Source organism: Corvus hawaiiensis, chromosome 5, assembly GCF_020740725.1.
Source record: "Corvus hawaiiensis isolate bCorHaw1 chromosome 5, bCorHaw1.pri.cur, whole genome shotgun sequence".
NCBI classification, from domain to species: domain Eukaryota; kingdom Metazoa; phylum Chordata; class Aves; order Passeriformes; family Corvidae; genus Corvus; species Corvus hawaiiensis.
The window spans coordinates 8,979,551-8,991,869 of record NC_063217.1 but is presented as its reverse complement, the minus strand read 5'-3'; the positions used below and the strand labels follow the sequence as shown (position 1 = coordinate 8,991,869).

The 12,319-nt window shown below is 36.7% G+C and overlaps 1 protein-coding gene across 1 annotated transcript in view; it reads left to right on the top strand.

Moving 5' to 3' along the window:
- POLN (DNA polymerase nu) overlaps positions 1 to 12,319 on the top strand; it is a 100,883-nt gene that overhangs the window by 67,146 nt on the left and 21,418 nt on the right. The window contains exons 20-22 of the mRNA XM_048304689.1: positions 2,436 to 2,567; positions 5,425 to 5,535; positions 9,799 to 9,877. Of these exons, the coding sequence (XP_048160646.1) occupies positions 2,436 to 2,567; positions 5,425 to 5,535; positions 9,799 to 9,877 (322 nt within the window). The remainder of the gene's footprint in view (positions 1 to 2,435; positions 2,568 to 5,424; positions 5,536 to 9,798; positions 9,878 to 12,319) is intronic.

Sequence of the window (12,319 nt, the reverse complement as noted above, 5' to 3'; positions counted from 1 at the left end):
GAAGTTTCCAGTTCATTAGAAGTGTGATCAGATCCTAATTAAGACATGACATGATATCATTAAACCACTTAGATGGAAACTGGGCTGACAAAAAGTAATTGTTAAGATACCTGAAATTGATGGACTGAATTCTACCCACAGTTTGTCTCCCTTCAAAGGACAGCTCACTTTTCATTAAGGAGACATTTTTGATACAACTGAAGAGTGTGAATAATACTTCTTTTAGTATTGAAAACTACAAAAACATTCCCTGAGGAGCTTGCCTGTATTATGCTTACAGGAGTTAATAAAAACCTTTCATGTTGTAAATAGTAATCTTTTTGTTTTGTTTTGTGTTCTTAGCTTTAGGTTACATTTGGTTCATGTTTTCAAGGTCTTTTCTGTAGTTCTGGAGGATAATAAAGAAAGGAGGCTGGTTATTAGGAAAACTTTTTCACCCAGAGGGTGGTTGGGCACTTGAACAGTCTCCCCAGGGAAGTGGTCACAGCACCAGCCTGACAAGAGTTCAAGAAGCATTTGAACAACGCTCTCAGGCACATGGTGTGATTCTTGGGGTGTCCTGTGCAGGGCAAGGAATCTATCCTTGTGGGTCCCTTCTGACTCAGGACATTCTATGAGTATTTTTGCTTGGTTTGAGTCAGTTCAATTCACCTGCTTCTGCCTCAGTCATCTTGTAGAGCTAAAGCACAGGCAACTTGAACTTAAATAAGGAATTCATTCTATTCAACGTCAGTATGTTCAAGCCCTGAATCGACACAGCAGGCTATCAAAGTGTTTAAATGAAAACTACTGCTATTTTCAGTTTTGAAAGATGATATTGCAGGATGGAGAACTCTGAAACGCATAGCTGCTGCTAATAATTCCCCTGGCACAGATAACTCAAGAAGAGTGCTCAGGGAAGGTTTAGTCCACTCCTGGGCTTTGCCTTGCATGGCCTATGCTCCTGCACTGTGGAGCATGATCTGACACAATTACCTGGCTGTGCATCCCCCTCTTTTTGCTTCCCAGAAACTGCATTTCCCTGGGAACTTTCAGGCATCCTTGCTAATACCGTGCTTTAATTTTCCTAGTATTTTATGCAATTGTTCTGTACATTAATAGTTCTTTAAATTGATAATGTGGACAAACTTAGATGTTACAGTTCTCTAAGGAAGCTACAGTAGTCTCCTAGCTGTTAGCAATGTGTGCTTTATCAGATAGGTTTGTCATTTGCTGATCCAGGAAGAAAATCCAAATTAGTTAGATGTAAAAAAAAAAAAATTACAGATCTATAATAGCTCAGCAAATGTTGTCCTGGATGTCTATGTGAATTTCTTCCTCTAGCACCTTGTCCAGACTGGTGTTCTTGCAGCTAAGTGCAGATCCTGGCGTGGCGGAGAACAAAATGCTACAAGAATTGTTCTGAAATGCACATCAGCCTGACAGTGGTGGCATTTAGGTGGCTGAAATCCTTTCTCTTTTAAAAGTGCTAGATAATTTTTCTTGACAGTCTTACTGTGACAATGACTATTCTGTGCCTTTGGTGCCTTGAGATGTCACCTCTCAGCTTATGTTCTTTGCAGACACAGTGCTTGTTCTGTGTTGCTGTGCAGCTGACATAAATATATCTGTCTTTCAAACTTCGTATGACTAATGTTGATGTATGTTTTATTTTTACTGGAACTGTTTGATTTATAAATGGGTTTAAACTGTAGCTCATAGTTTATATTTTCAAACTCTGGAGTATCTTCAGGTTTTTTCGACCTTTTCTTATAAGTGCTCTCAGATCCAATGTAATATATATTGTGTGCCTATATCCTATCCAAAAGCTATTATTCCTTTCTCTCTCTGTTGAAACACTTTTTCTGGTTTTTCTTTATCCATTTTTTTTTCCTTTTTCCAACCTTTTATCTCAGAACTTGGACCCCAATTTCTACTGACATTGAGGAGCCTAAGACTGTTTGAAATCTGTGAGACTCAGACTCCAAACACCCTTTCTAAATTCAGGCTAAGCTCTAAAACTTCTAGCTAAACTCAACCTCAAACATCTCCATCCTTTTTTAGATCTTTATTGTATTTGTGTTTGTTTAAAGTTAATTCCAAATCTTTGTCTGCTCTTCAAAGTTTGGAGATTGCAACACTGAACCAGTAAAATTATACTTAAAGCAACAGCATTACTCTGTGAATATTATAGGTATAAATTATAACTAGGAATTTCTTGTTTGCATACTTTTTATTAATTATATACTTAATCCAGTAACGTCAATAAAACCTTCAAGCTCAGAGTTAAACATTTATTTTGTTGCAATATAATTTTAGTGTATCAGATCCATCTTCTTTCATAGAGGTAAGTAAAGTTAACTAATTCCATTAATTGTGCAGGTAACAGTGCTATTGTATGAAGTGGTTTTCTGTTCTGCTTTATTGCATAATGGAGATGATTTCTGTACCACCAGGTAAAGAACGTCTTGCTGACTGCTTGGGAATTACTCCTGTTCAAGCCAGTCAATTTATAGAGAGTTTTATGCAAAAATACAAGAAAGTACATGAATTTACAAAGAAAACTATTGAACAGTGCCGAAATAAAGGTAATCCAAAGTCTGTGACCATATTTTGTTTACTGATCTGCACTGTGTGACAGTGGCGAAGACAAAGATTCAGCTTGACCTAAATTCAGATAGTTACAAGACAACAAAAAAAGATGGAATATCCTTTCTTGGTGAATCAGATTTGGGTTTTTTTTCTTTTTTAACTCTAAAAGGAGCTGGTTAAGTCTGCCTTTTCTCAGAAAGATGCTAACAGAATAAGACATCTGTTCTCAGAATGAACCCCACTTAATGTCAAGTTACACTGCATCATTTTGACATATAATGTACTCCAACACAAAAAAAGCCCAAGGAATCTTCTACTTAATAAATTGGATATATGGCTGCTGGACCGTGAAAGTTCAGTCAATTTACACAGCCAATTTTTTTTAGCTTATTTTTTCTTTGCATCAGTCAGAATTTATGTTCTTGAAGTTCAGGTGGTAGCTGTGATGACAGATGCGTGCAGAGTGCTTCTGGAGCCAGCAGCTGCGAGCTCTTCTTGCATCAAATTTGTTTTTAGTCTACATGTTCATTTATATTTAGTGAATCCTAGGAGTGCAGTAATTTGAGGAGAGAAAACATAGCTGCTTGAACTATTGTCTTTTAAAAGCTAATTAGCAGGACTGTCAAAATTGAGTTATTTTGTTTCTTAATAGGGCATGCAGTACTAAGGCATTTTTTAGAAATAAATAGTAAATTTGCAATATAATATTACCCATCACTGTATGAGTGAGTGTCGTGACAGAAACGTATAATTGACTTCTAGTTATGAAAATAGGTAGTATTCATTTTTTGTACTTTGTAAAGCCTAAAAATTTACTGAAATGAGCTGTCATTGTGTCACACAGTTGCATTCCTTTGTTTATATTGTTCAAGAAAAGTAAAGTTACTGAACATCTATTTTTAGCTGTAATTAAGCCCACCATAACACCTAGTAAAATATTACACATTTATTATATATTTATGATCTATTTAAAATAACTTAGCATTCTTTTCTTAAAAGTGAATGAATTTCATTACACAAACCTCTATGCTAGAGATTCCAGTTTATGAGTTCAGTAGACAAGAATGTCCTGACTAATGTTCTAAAGTCATCAAAGCACACTTGTCTAATTACTCCTTCTTACATTTCTGTCTATCAACCTTTTTTAACCATTAATGGTAGAAGAGCAATCTGTTTAGGTTGTACAAGCTCTAGAAATCTTCAGCAGATCAATATTATTTAATATTTTTCTTGTTAATCCACCTCAGATTCTAACTTTCCAAGAAAAACATTCCAACCTATTGAGCTCATTATATGGTAATTTTTCTTAACTTATGTGCAGTTTAAAGGTCAGCAGCACCCGCCTGACTAATATTATTTAAGTGTTATGAAAGTCTGATACTCCATGTAGACATGATAAGCATATAAATAATTCTTTTATAAGGAAGATATTTGGTAGTGTATATATTACTATATTGCTGTTGTTTTTTGATGAAATTATTGATGTATTGGCAAGACTACATTAAGACATCATTCAGGCATGCATTTGCAGATTAACATTGATCCCAGGCAAACACTCTGCCACTGTAACACGAATGATGGTGTTTGTTTGGGCATGCTGCTCAGTTATGAGTATTGCAGGGGTGATTCTCTTGTGGAGTCACACCTCACAGGAATAAGGATATTACAGCAAATCTAATTTTACTTAAGAGTACAGTGTTTCATGAATTCCATCTTTAAATACTGTTCTTCATGGAAAATGTTAGTTAAATTGGGAAGACTGAATTGCCAAAGAATATCCTTCCACATAATTCTGTTCGTTGTTTCAAAACTGGTATTTTTGGTATCAGTGCTTCTGGAAATACACTAATTTGCAGAGAGCTGTATTAATTCATCCTCTGCACACAAGTCTCGGTATGTGTTGTCCGTAACAGGGTGATAACTTTTTCTTTGAAGAGGTCTCCTTGTCACTTGTACTTGCATAGCAGAGGAGAAGAAACTGCATCAGTCTAAACTTCCATGGTATCTATTGACAATTCATGGGTAGTCAAGGTGACCAGAGGTATAAAGAAAGATTTTTTTCAAGATGTATTTTTAACATGGATGATTTTTCATTTTTCTTAAAACAACAACAGAAGTTTATTTTTGAAGATAAGCTAAGTTTTGTGTGTGTTATTTTGACAAGAGGATCCTCACATCTCTTTTCCTCTCTCAACTCCTCTCACTTGCCCTCCAAAATAGGGGTTTTTTTAACAAAATACGTCATTAGGCCTAACATAAAGCTTTAACTGTGTTTTTATGTTTCTTTTAAACTAAAAATTCCCACCACACTAGAATTCAGGAAGTTTGGCTGTGAAAGGAACACAGAAATACTACATAAAGAAAATGGAAAAAAACCCCAACTTTTTTTTCCCCCAAAAAATGATTTTTTATTTTTGGGAAATATTCATTACTGATTTAATTACTCCACAAATTGATTTTTCTTTACTATTCCCAAGTAAACTATTCATTGCGTGGAAAGCTCTAATTATGGTTGCTAATAGATAGCTAATTCTGCTAGGTATTTATAGTTTCATCTCCCACAGAGAGAGTTTGCTGTTTTATCAGTAGACATTCCTAATGAAGATTTAACAGCTTTAAAGAAGAAAAGTTTTCCTTGTATAACATGTACCAGTTCTGTGAATGATGATTCTTAAACCAAAAATACAATAAGCATTGAAAGTTTAAATAAGCTCTGACTATTTTCAGAGGACAAAATATTAAATTGACTCAGGCAGGACATAATTACAAATATCTGTATTATCTTCAAAAAGAATTTTTGAAATTTTTAATCACTCTATATCACATTACTAATTTTTATTTAAATCCTGCAAGGTTACGTGGTTTCCATAATGGGACGCAAAAGGCCACTGGCCAATATCAATGCCCAGGATTACAAGCTACGCACTCAAGCAGAGAGGCAGGCTGTCAATTTTGTTGTTCAAGGTAAAGAACTTCTTTCCGACCTTCCTGTCAACCCACCTGTCTCTGTCTCTGCTTGGCTTTAGTGGGCAGCAGCTCTGATGATCACAGAAGAATGAATACTCCAGTAGTCTACTAGAGTAGGCGTGAGTTTTACTGTGAAAAAGAAGTTATAATTATATATTCTATCTACCTTGGAAATTGCCAGTAAACAGAATAATATAATAGTAATGGTAATATTAATAACAGCAAGAATATAAATGTTCTAACACACTAGAGTGCTCTGTGATAGTTAAATGTAGGTATTGATGCAAACTATGTATAGAGAGAATATCTAGAATTCAGTTCTTCAGATGCATTGTTTCTTTAAACACTTTTCTTTCTGGTTTTTATAGTTTGTTACTCCAGAAGAGTTTCTGTGATTACGCTTCTTACAGATTCTAGCTTTTATTTTGCCAGATAGCTTTAGTTTAAGAAATATAGAATGTTACAATAATTGTGCATTGTTATTATTTGTTTTGAAATTCAGCTCCTTCTTTGCAGAAACTTTCAAACTTAATTCTGTAGAGGGCAAGAAAAAAGGTGGTTTTTTCCACAGAGAAATATTTAACATGTAGATTGGAAAGGTAAAAGTCAGCATTATGTGCTCAAATGTCAGTTAATCTGATGTATTAACATATTCTGTTTAAGTTTCTTGGTGCTCAATTGTATACAGAATTTCACCACCCAAAGGAAAAAAACCTCAGCTGTCAGCCCAAGACTGAGATCCCTCCTACCAAGCTGTCCCTATATATAAAGAATATATAAAGAATTATTTTTTAAATTGGATGATGCTGACAGGGTTTTCCTTAAATTATACTGGAAGCGTACAATTTACAGGCAAGGAAAATCTGCCTTCTTGGTGATGGTGTGCTTCTTATAAAGTGTTTTGAGTTTTCCTTTTGAAAGTATCGCTTTCCTTTCCAAACGTTATTCATTTTAATATTTCATTTTTAAGATGATTTAAGTATTTATGTTGTGTTTGATACTCCTTAAGTCCTGTCTCTGCAAGGATACCTACAGATCTAGAATTCTAATTCTCATTCTGTGAGTCCTGCAGAGCACACAGTGTAGCATTAGCAGAGACATGGCCCTCTGAGCAGCACTTGCTATGTCCATCTGTCCCGAGAGCTGGAGCAAGGCTGGCACAGGACTGTCTATGAAACACTCACTTCTATGTACCTACAGTAGTAAGATTGTCAGATTTCACGGTCGGTTGAAATGATACTGGGGGACAAATGTGATAAAAATAATATAGTTGTGTACTAGTTTGAAAACAAACCAGTGGGAGGCACCAATTCAGAATAACAATTTAATGGGGAAATTAAAGAAAAGGAAAAACTAAAAGAAAACACTGGTTCAAACTGACAGAGTCAAGATATAACCTGACTCCCTGTTAGGGTGGTGGTAGCAGTCTGGTAGAATGGTGGCTGCAGTCCTCTGAAGTGGTGATCCTGTAGAAAAGGGGTCTGCTCTTCCTCAGAAGGTCCAGTGGTGGCTGTGTAACTCCTGTCCTCTGGAAATCCAGTGGAAAGGTTGTCTCTGGTGTTCAGAGTCTCAGCTTACATCCACGATGGGATGCTTGGTTCCTCCCTCTGGGTGGAGCATCTCACAATGGGGTAACGAGTCATGAGGCCAAGTGTTGATGAGGCTCATTAACAGAAGATAGTCCAGAGGGAGTTATCTCTGAGTCATGCGGCAGGACAATGATGGGCCATTAATAGAAAGACAGTCTGGGGGGAGGAGGCAAGGAAACACTGCCCCACCTGATTTCAACAGCTCATGAGGATGGTAATAGAATACACTGCAACTCAGGACAAGTTGTTATTCAAAATGTAGTATTAGAAAGTGTGGTGAAGCGAGGATTAAAAACTCTAAAATATTCAGTATTCCCAAATTTTATAAAAAATTTCATTCTAGACTACAATGATTTTTTAATTTTAAAATTTCAGCTATGTGATAATATTTTAAGACTGTAAGAGCTTTCTAAATTGTGATAAAACCTTTTATCACATTTAGTGTACTAAACTGCATTTAATATGTTTTATAGTTATACCTAATAGTCTAATTAATTTAAGTAGTTTACATTTTGATTCCAGTAGCAGTGACTGATAGCAGAACACTCCAGATGCATGACAATATTGAGAGGAATGTAGAATGGCAGCTTTGAATTATTACAACTGGGTTTCTCACACTTCTTTTGTAGCGTTTTTTCTCTTTTTGAATATTTCCTGGTTCAATAGTTTTCACCACTTTACAGCATATTATTCTTAGGTATTATTCAGCTCTACCTATCCCCATAGAGCAAACAGTTCATTTTATCTTTAATTATTTATTTATAATTATTTTCTTTTTTAAAAGTTTAAAATAGCATCTCTCTAGAAATCATATCTCAGTAAAAATTATTTTGAGATGTCTTTCATATTTTATTACTCTACTTTGTTTCATGAAGAATATATCTAGAACATATGTTTCCTGATGGACTAGATGCTCAGTATACTTCTATTCCCACAATCACTAAGAAGATATTTACCTAACCTTTGCTGAAACATCCTTTCTTACTTTTCATATCAGTTGTCCCTTTTTGTGATGTATTGAATCAATTTGACATGTCATTTGAACAGGAAAACAAGATGGGTATTTGAGGCTAAACCCAGTCAGACAGCGACATCTCAGTCATCAGCTGTGGGTCTGCACTTGGTACAGTGAATGAGTAAAACAGTCTCAGCATGGGATTCAGGGGAGGCAGTTTGTAATAGAAAACTTCAGAGAAAGAGGAGAGGTTAAGCTTTGTCCTCATTCTCTTAGGCATTCTTCCCTAGCCGAAAGGGCCCACTGTATCCTGGGGGACATCAGTCACAGCAACCACTGGGCAGTCATTGTCTCCCTCTGCTCTGCACTGGTGTGGTTCCACCTCACATCCTGTGTGCTGCTTTGGGTGCCTCAATATAAGGACATCAAACTATCAGACTGTGTCCAGAGGAGAGTGACCAAGATAGTGAAAGGTCTTGAGGACAAGACTTACAAGGAGCAGCTGAGGTCCCTTGTTTTGTTCAGCCTGGAGAAGAGGAAGCTGGGGGGTGACCTCCACAGTCTACATGTTCCTCAAGGGGGGCAGTGGAGGAGGGGTCTGAGCTCTTTTCTCTAGTGACAACTGTAGGACCTGAGGGAATAGGTGTGAAGCTGGTGTCAAGGAGGTTTAGGTTGGATATTGGGAAAAGATTCTTCACCCAGAAGGTGATTGGGCACTGGAACAGGCTCCCCAGGGCAGTGGTCACAGCACCAAGCCTGACAGAGTTCAGAGAGTGTTTGGACAATGCTCTTAGTCATATGGTTCAGATTTAGAGTCCTGTAAGGAGCAGGGAGTTGGACTTGATGATCCTTATGGGTCCCTCCTGTCTGGAGATATTCTGTGAGTTTCTGAATATCTCTAAGCAGACTACCCTTATCATTTGGCTACCTGGCTGTTTTTTGCCCCTATTCTGGAAGTTGAATCATTTGGAGGAAAGAATTCAGAATTCATAGAGTTACAGGGTTGTGAAAAGGACCATGATCAAGGACATTTAGGATGTTTGATGGGACAAGGAGGATTATGGCTTCCAATCTTTATTTAAAGGACTGTTTCTGTCTATTATCTGATAAATCTTTTGTGTAAAATGTTTGGTTCAGAACAAAGCCCTTCACCAAACAGCAGGCCTGCAGAATTATTCTGCCTCTTGATGACCAGAAATGTGTCATCTAGTCTGTACCGTGACACTGTTTTATGCACCACTGCTCTTAACACTGTAATGTAGTGAATATACATTACCTACTCATGGAAATATGAAAAAGTGCAGAATTAAGGCTCCAAATTTAAATGCAGCATGGAAACAATGTTCTGACCTTTTGTGACATTAAATTGTAATTGGTTAATTGGTAAATTTTAATTAAAGCTTAGCGATAGATAATTTCATACTTTGTTTCATAGAAAGCAATTTTTCAACATATAGGCGTGAATGACAAATTCACCTTTAATTAACGCATAGTTTCATATTGTTATTTTCTAGTTTTAATTAACACATAATTACTTCCTCTGTTATTTATTAATCTGATAAGGTGTTTCACATATTACATTAATTGGATCTGCTAGTTTTGAAAATTCTTATAATTCTGAATCTACTGATGTTTTTTATTCCTATGCCATAGTTGCAAGAAGATTGTTTTCCTTTTGCATGCTTTAAATTAAAAACAGATCACTTTCTTTCACAGGCTCTGCAGCTGATCTTTGTAAAATGGCTATGGTGAAGATTTTTGCCTCTGTTGTCATTTCTCCGACTTTAACAGCCAGGTTAGTAATGAATGACTGCAAAACTGTTTGGTTTTAAAACAAAATTAGTTGAAATGAATGTGTTTCTGGCATTTTAAGCAGCTCTAGAACGACCATGTGTACCTCTGAATCTCTTAACAAGCAAGGACATGTGGAATGGTTTTATACATTTAAAGTTACATCTTTGTGCTTAAATGGTTGGATCTGTAAATGCATCCCAAGGCGTTGAAGTGCCCTGGGGTCATTTAAACTCGGTCAGATCTAATTTAGTGGTAGTTCTGCACCTTTGAAATCAAGCCCACTGATCATATCCTTCCTGTATTTTGAGTGTATTGTACAGTGGGAATTGAACATTCAATGGGCTGGGAAAAAACCAGGAATCCGGAAACCAGTGCTCAAGCAAAATAAATGAACTTTTTTTTTATTCTTGTATAGATGGCTTTCTTTAAAGAAAAGCTTGGTCATCGTGATTCTCTTGTGACTACTCAGAGCTAGGTAGGAGGTCACAGAATGTCCTCAAAGAGTTTTATGCCAGTAGCAGAAATAATGAAGTCTACTTTTCCTGTGGAGAAGTTGGTCCAGACAGCCAGTGACCATTATTATTTGCTGCAATAGAAAGAGACTTTGAAGACAAACATGTAGAAAAATCCCCAAATAACTGGTTTCTCATCTTTGGTAATGCTGTGTCAAACAATCCAGTAGAACATGAATTGGCACAGTGGAAGTTCAGACAAAAGCAGAGACAGCAAGTAGTGCAGAACATCAGTGTTTCTCTTGTCATCTAGAAAGGGTCATAACAATGTAGCTGCAGCAATCATGCATTAAGGACTTTTGTGAATGTTTAGCTCAGTGAAATAGAGTTTGGCCTTCCAAATGTACTTGGCAATTATGGGTATTATCTAACCCTGTAAGTTATCTGTGTGTGTTAGTGTGTGTATCATTTACATAGAGCAGTGTTGTCTTATTTGACCAATGTTTGAAAATATAATTTCTAATTACAAATATAAGTTCTATTTGTTGAATTCAAAGTTTGACTCATTCCTATGCTAAAAAAACCCCACCTTCTGAGTGACTCTTAAATGTTCTTGCAACTTTTTAAGCAAAATACCATTGAACTATTAAAAAAAAAAGGTAAGTGGCCCACTAGTACAAATCTCAAAGGGGAAATTGTTCTTTGGTGGAGATCCTGCCTGCACTCAGACAATGATGCATTTATGTATTAAATGTTGGATGATGCACTATCACATATTGCATTGTACACTTTCAGGCAGATTGTCTGCACTGATTGTAATTCATTTTGCTACCTGAGTTGAATGAGGGGCCCAGAATCTGTTGGCTGTGGCATGGATGAAAATTTCTGCAGCAGTAGCAGGCATAACTCTGAGTTAGATGAGTGCTAGAGGAGCAGCCAACAGCCTTTAGCGGAGGAGGTAAGAGGAGGTGGTGAGAGGGCAAAGAACATACTCCCTTCTGTAGCTCCTGCCTGGCACACAGATCTGTAGGTTCAGTAACTGGATGTTTGCTGTAGTTCTGAGAAACCCAAAGCTTTTGCTACTAATGTCATGTCTGATAAAGCTTGTGAATGTTCTCTTCTCTCAACAGAAAATTTTACTTGGGTTGTTCTTTCTCAAAACTATTTCTTTTAAAGAAATAGTGTCACCAAATTGCTAAGGAGGTAACAGACATGGGGAAGTATTGGTGCTGTACATGTTGCAATTCCTGGTGTTGTGAAAGCATAGGGGAATGGCTACACCAGATAACAGAAAAATATCACTGCCTATCCTGCTTGTTCCTATCATAAATGTCACAGCTGGGAAAGACCAACACTGCAAGGGCATTTAAAAAGGATAGACTGTTTTAAACAGGAGTTTTGAACTTCTGCCAGTGATTAACAAATGGATGGCTTTGCTAGAGGAGAGTGTTTTAACAGTCAATAATGGCTCCTTGCTGTAATATTTAGTAGGTACTTACAGGCCAGGCTTGTCAGAAAAGCACAATTAATGCCTTGGTAAATTCTGCAAGCACTTCCCTGCCTGGACAGTGGCATTGGAAAGCATCAGAAGGACCTTGCCAAAAGAATATGGGACTGAAACTTGAAATACTGTGTTTCTGCTTGTCTGCCAGGTGACATTCAGTTAGTTATTTTTTCACTGGTCTGTTTCTCAATTTTCTTATCAGTCAGGTCAGGGTAATGATCCTAACATCCTTTGTAAAGCCTTTTGAAAAATATTGTTGAAAGGAAGCGTGGACATAATTGGTGCTATTGTAACAGTGGGAATGCACAGTAGCTCTTCCAAAATGAGAAATACAATCAATCTCCTATTATCACCCCATCAGATCATATTCATTCCAAAGATAGCACACTACTATCTTTTCTTCTATCTTTATCCCCTTGTAAATATCTTTATTTCCCTGTTAGAATTTCTAATTTTGGAAACAGGGTTTTCACTTTGAACAGCATAT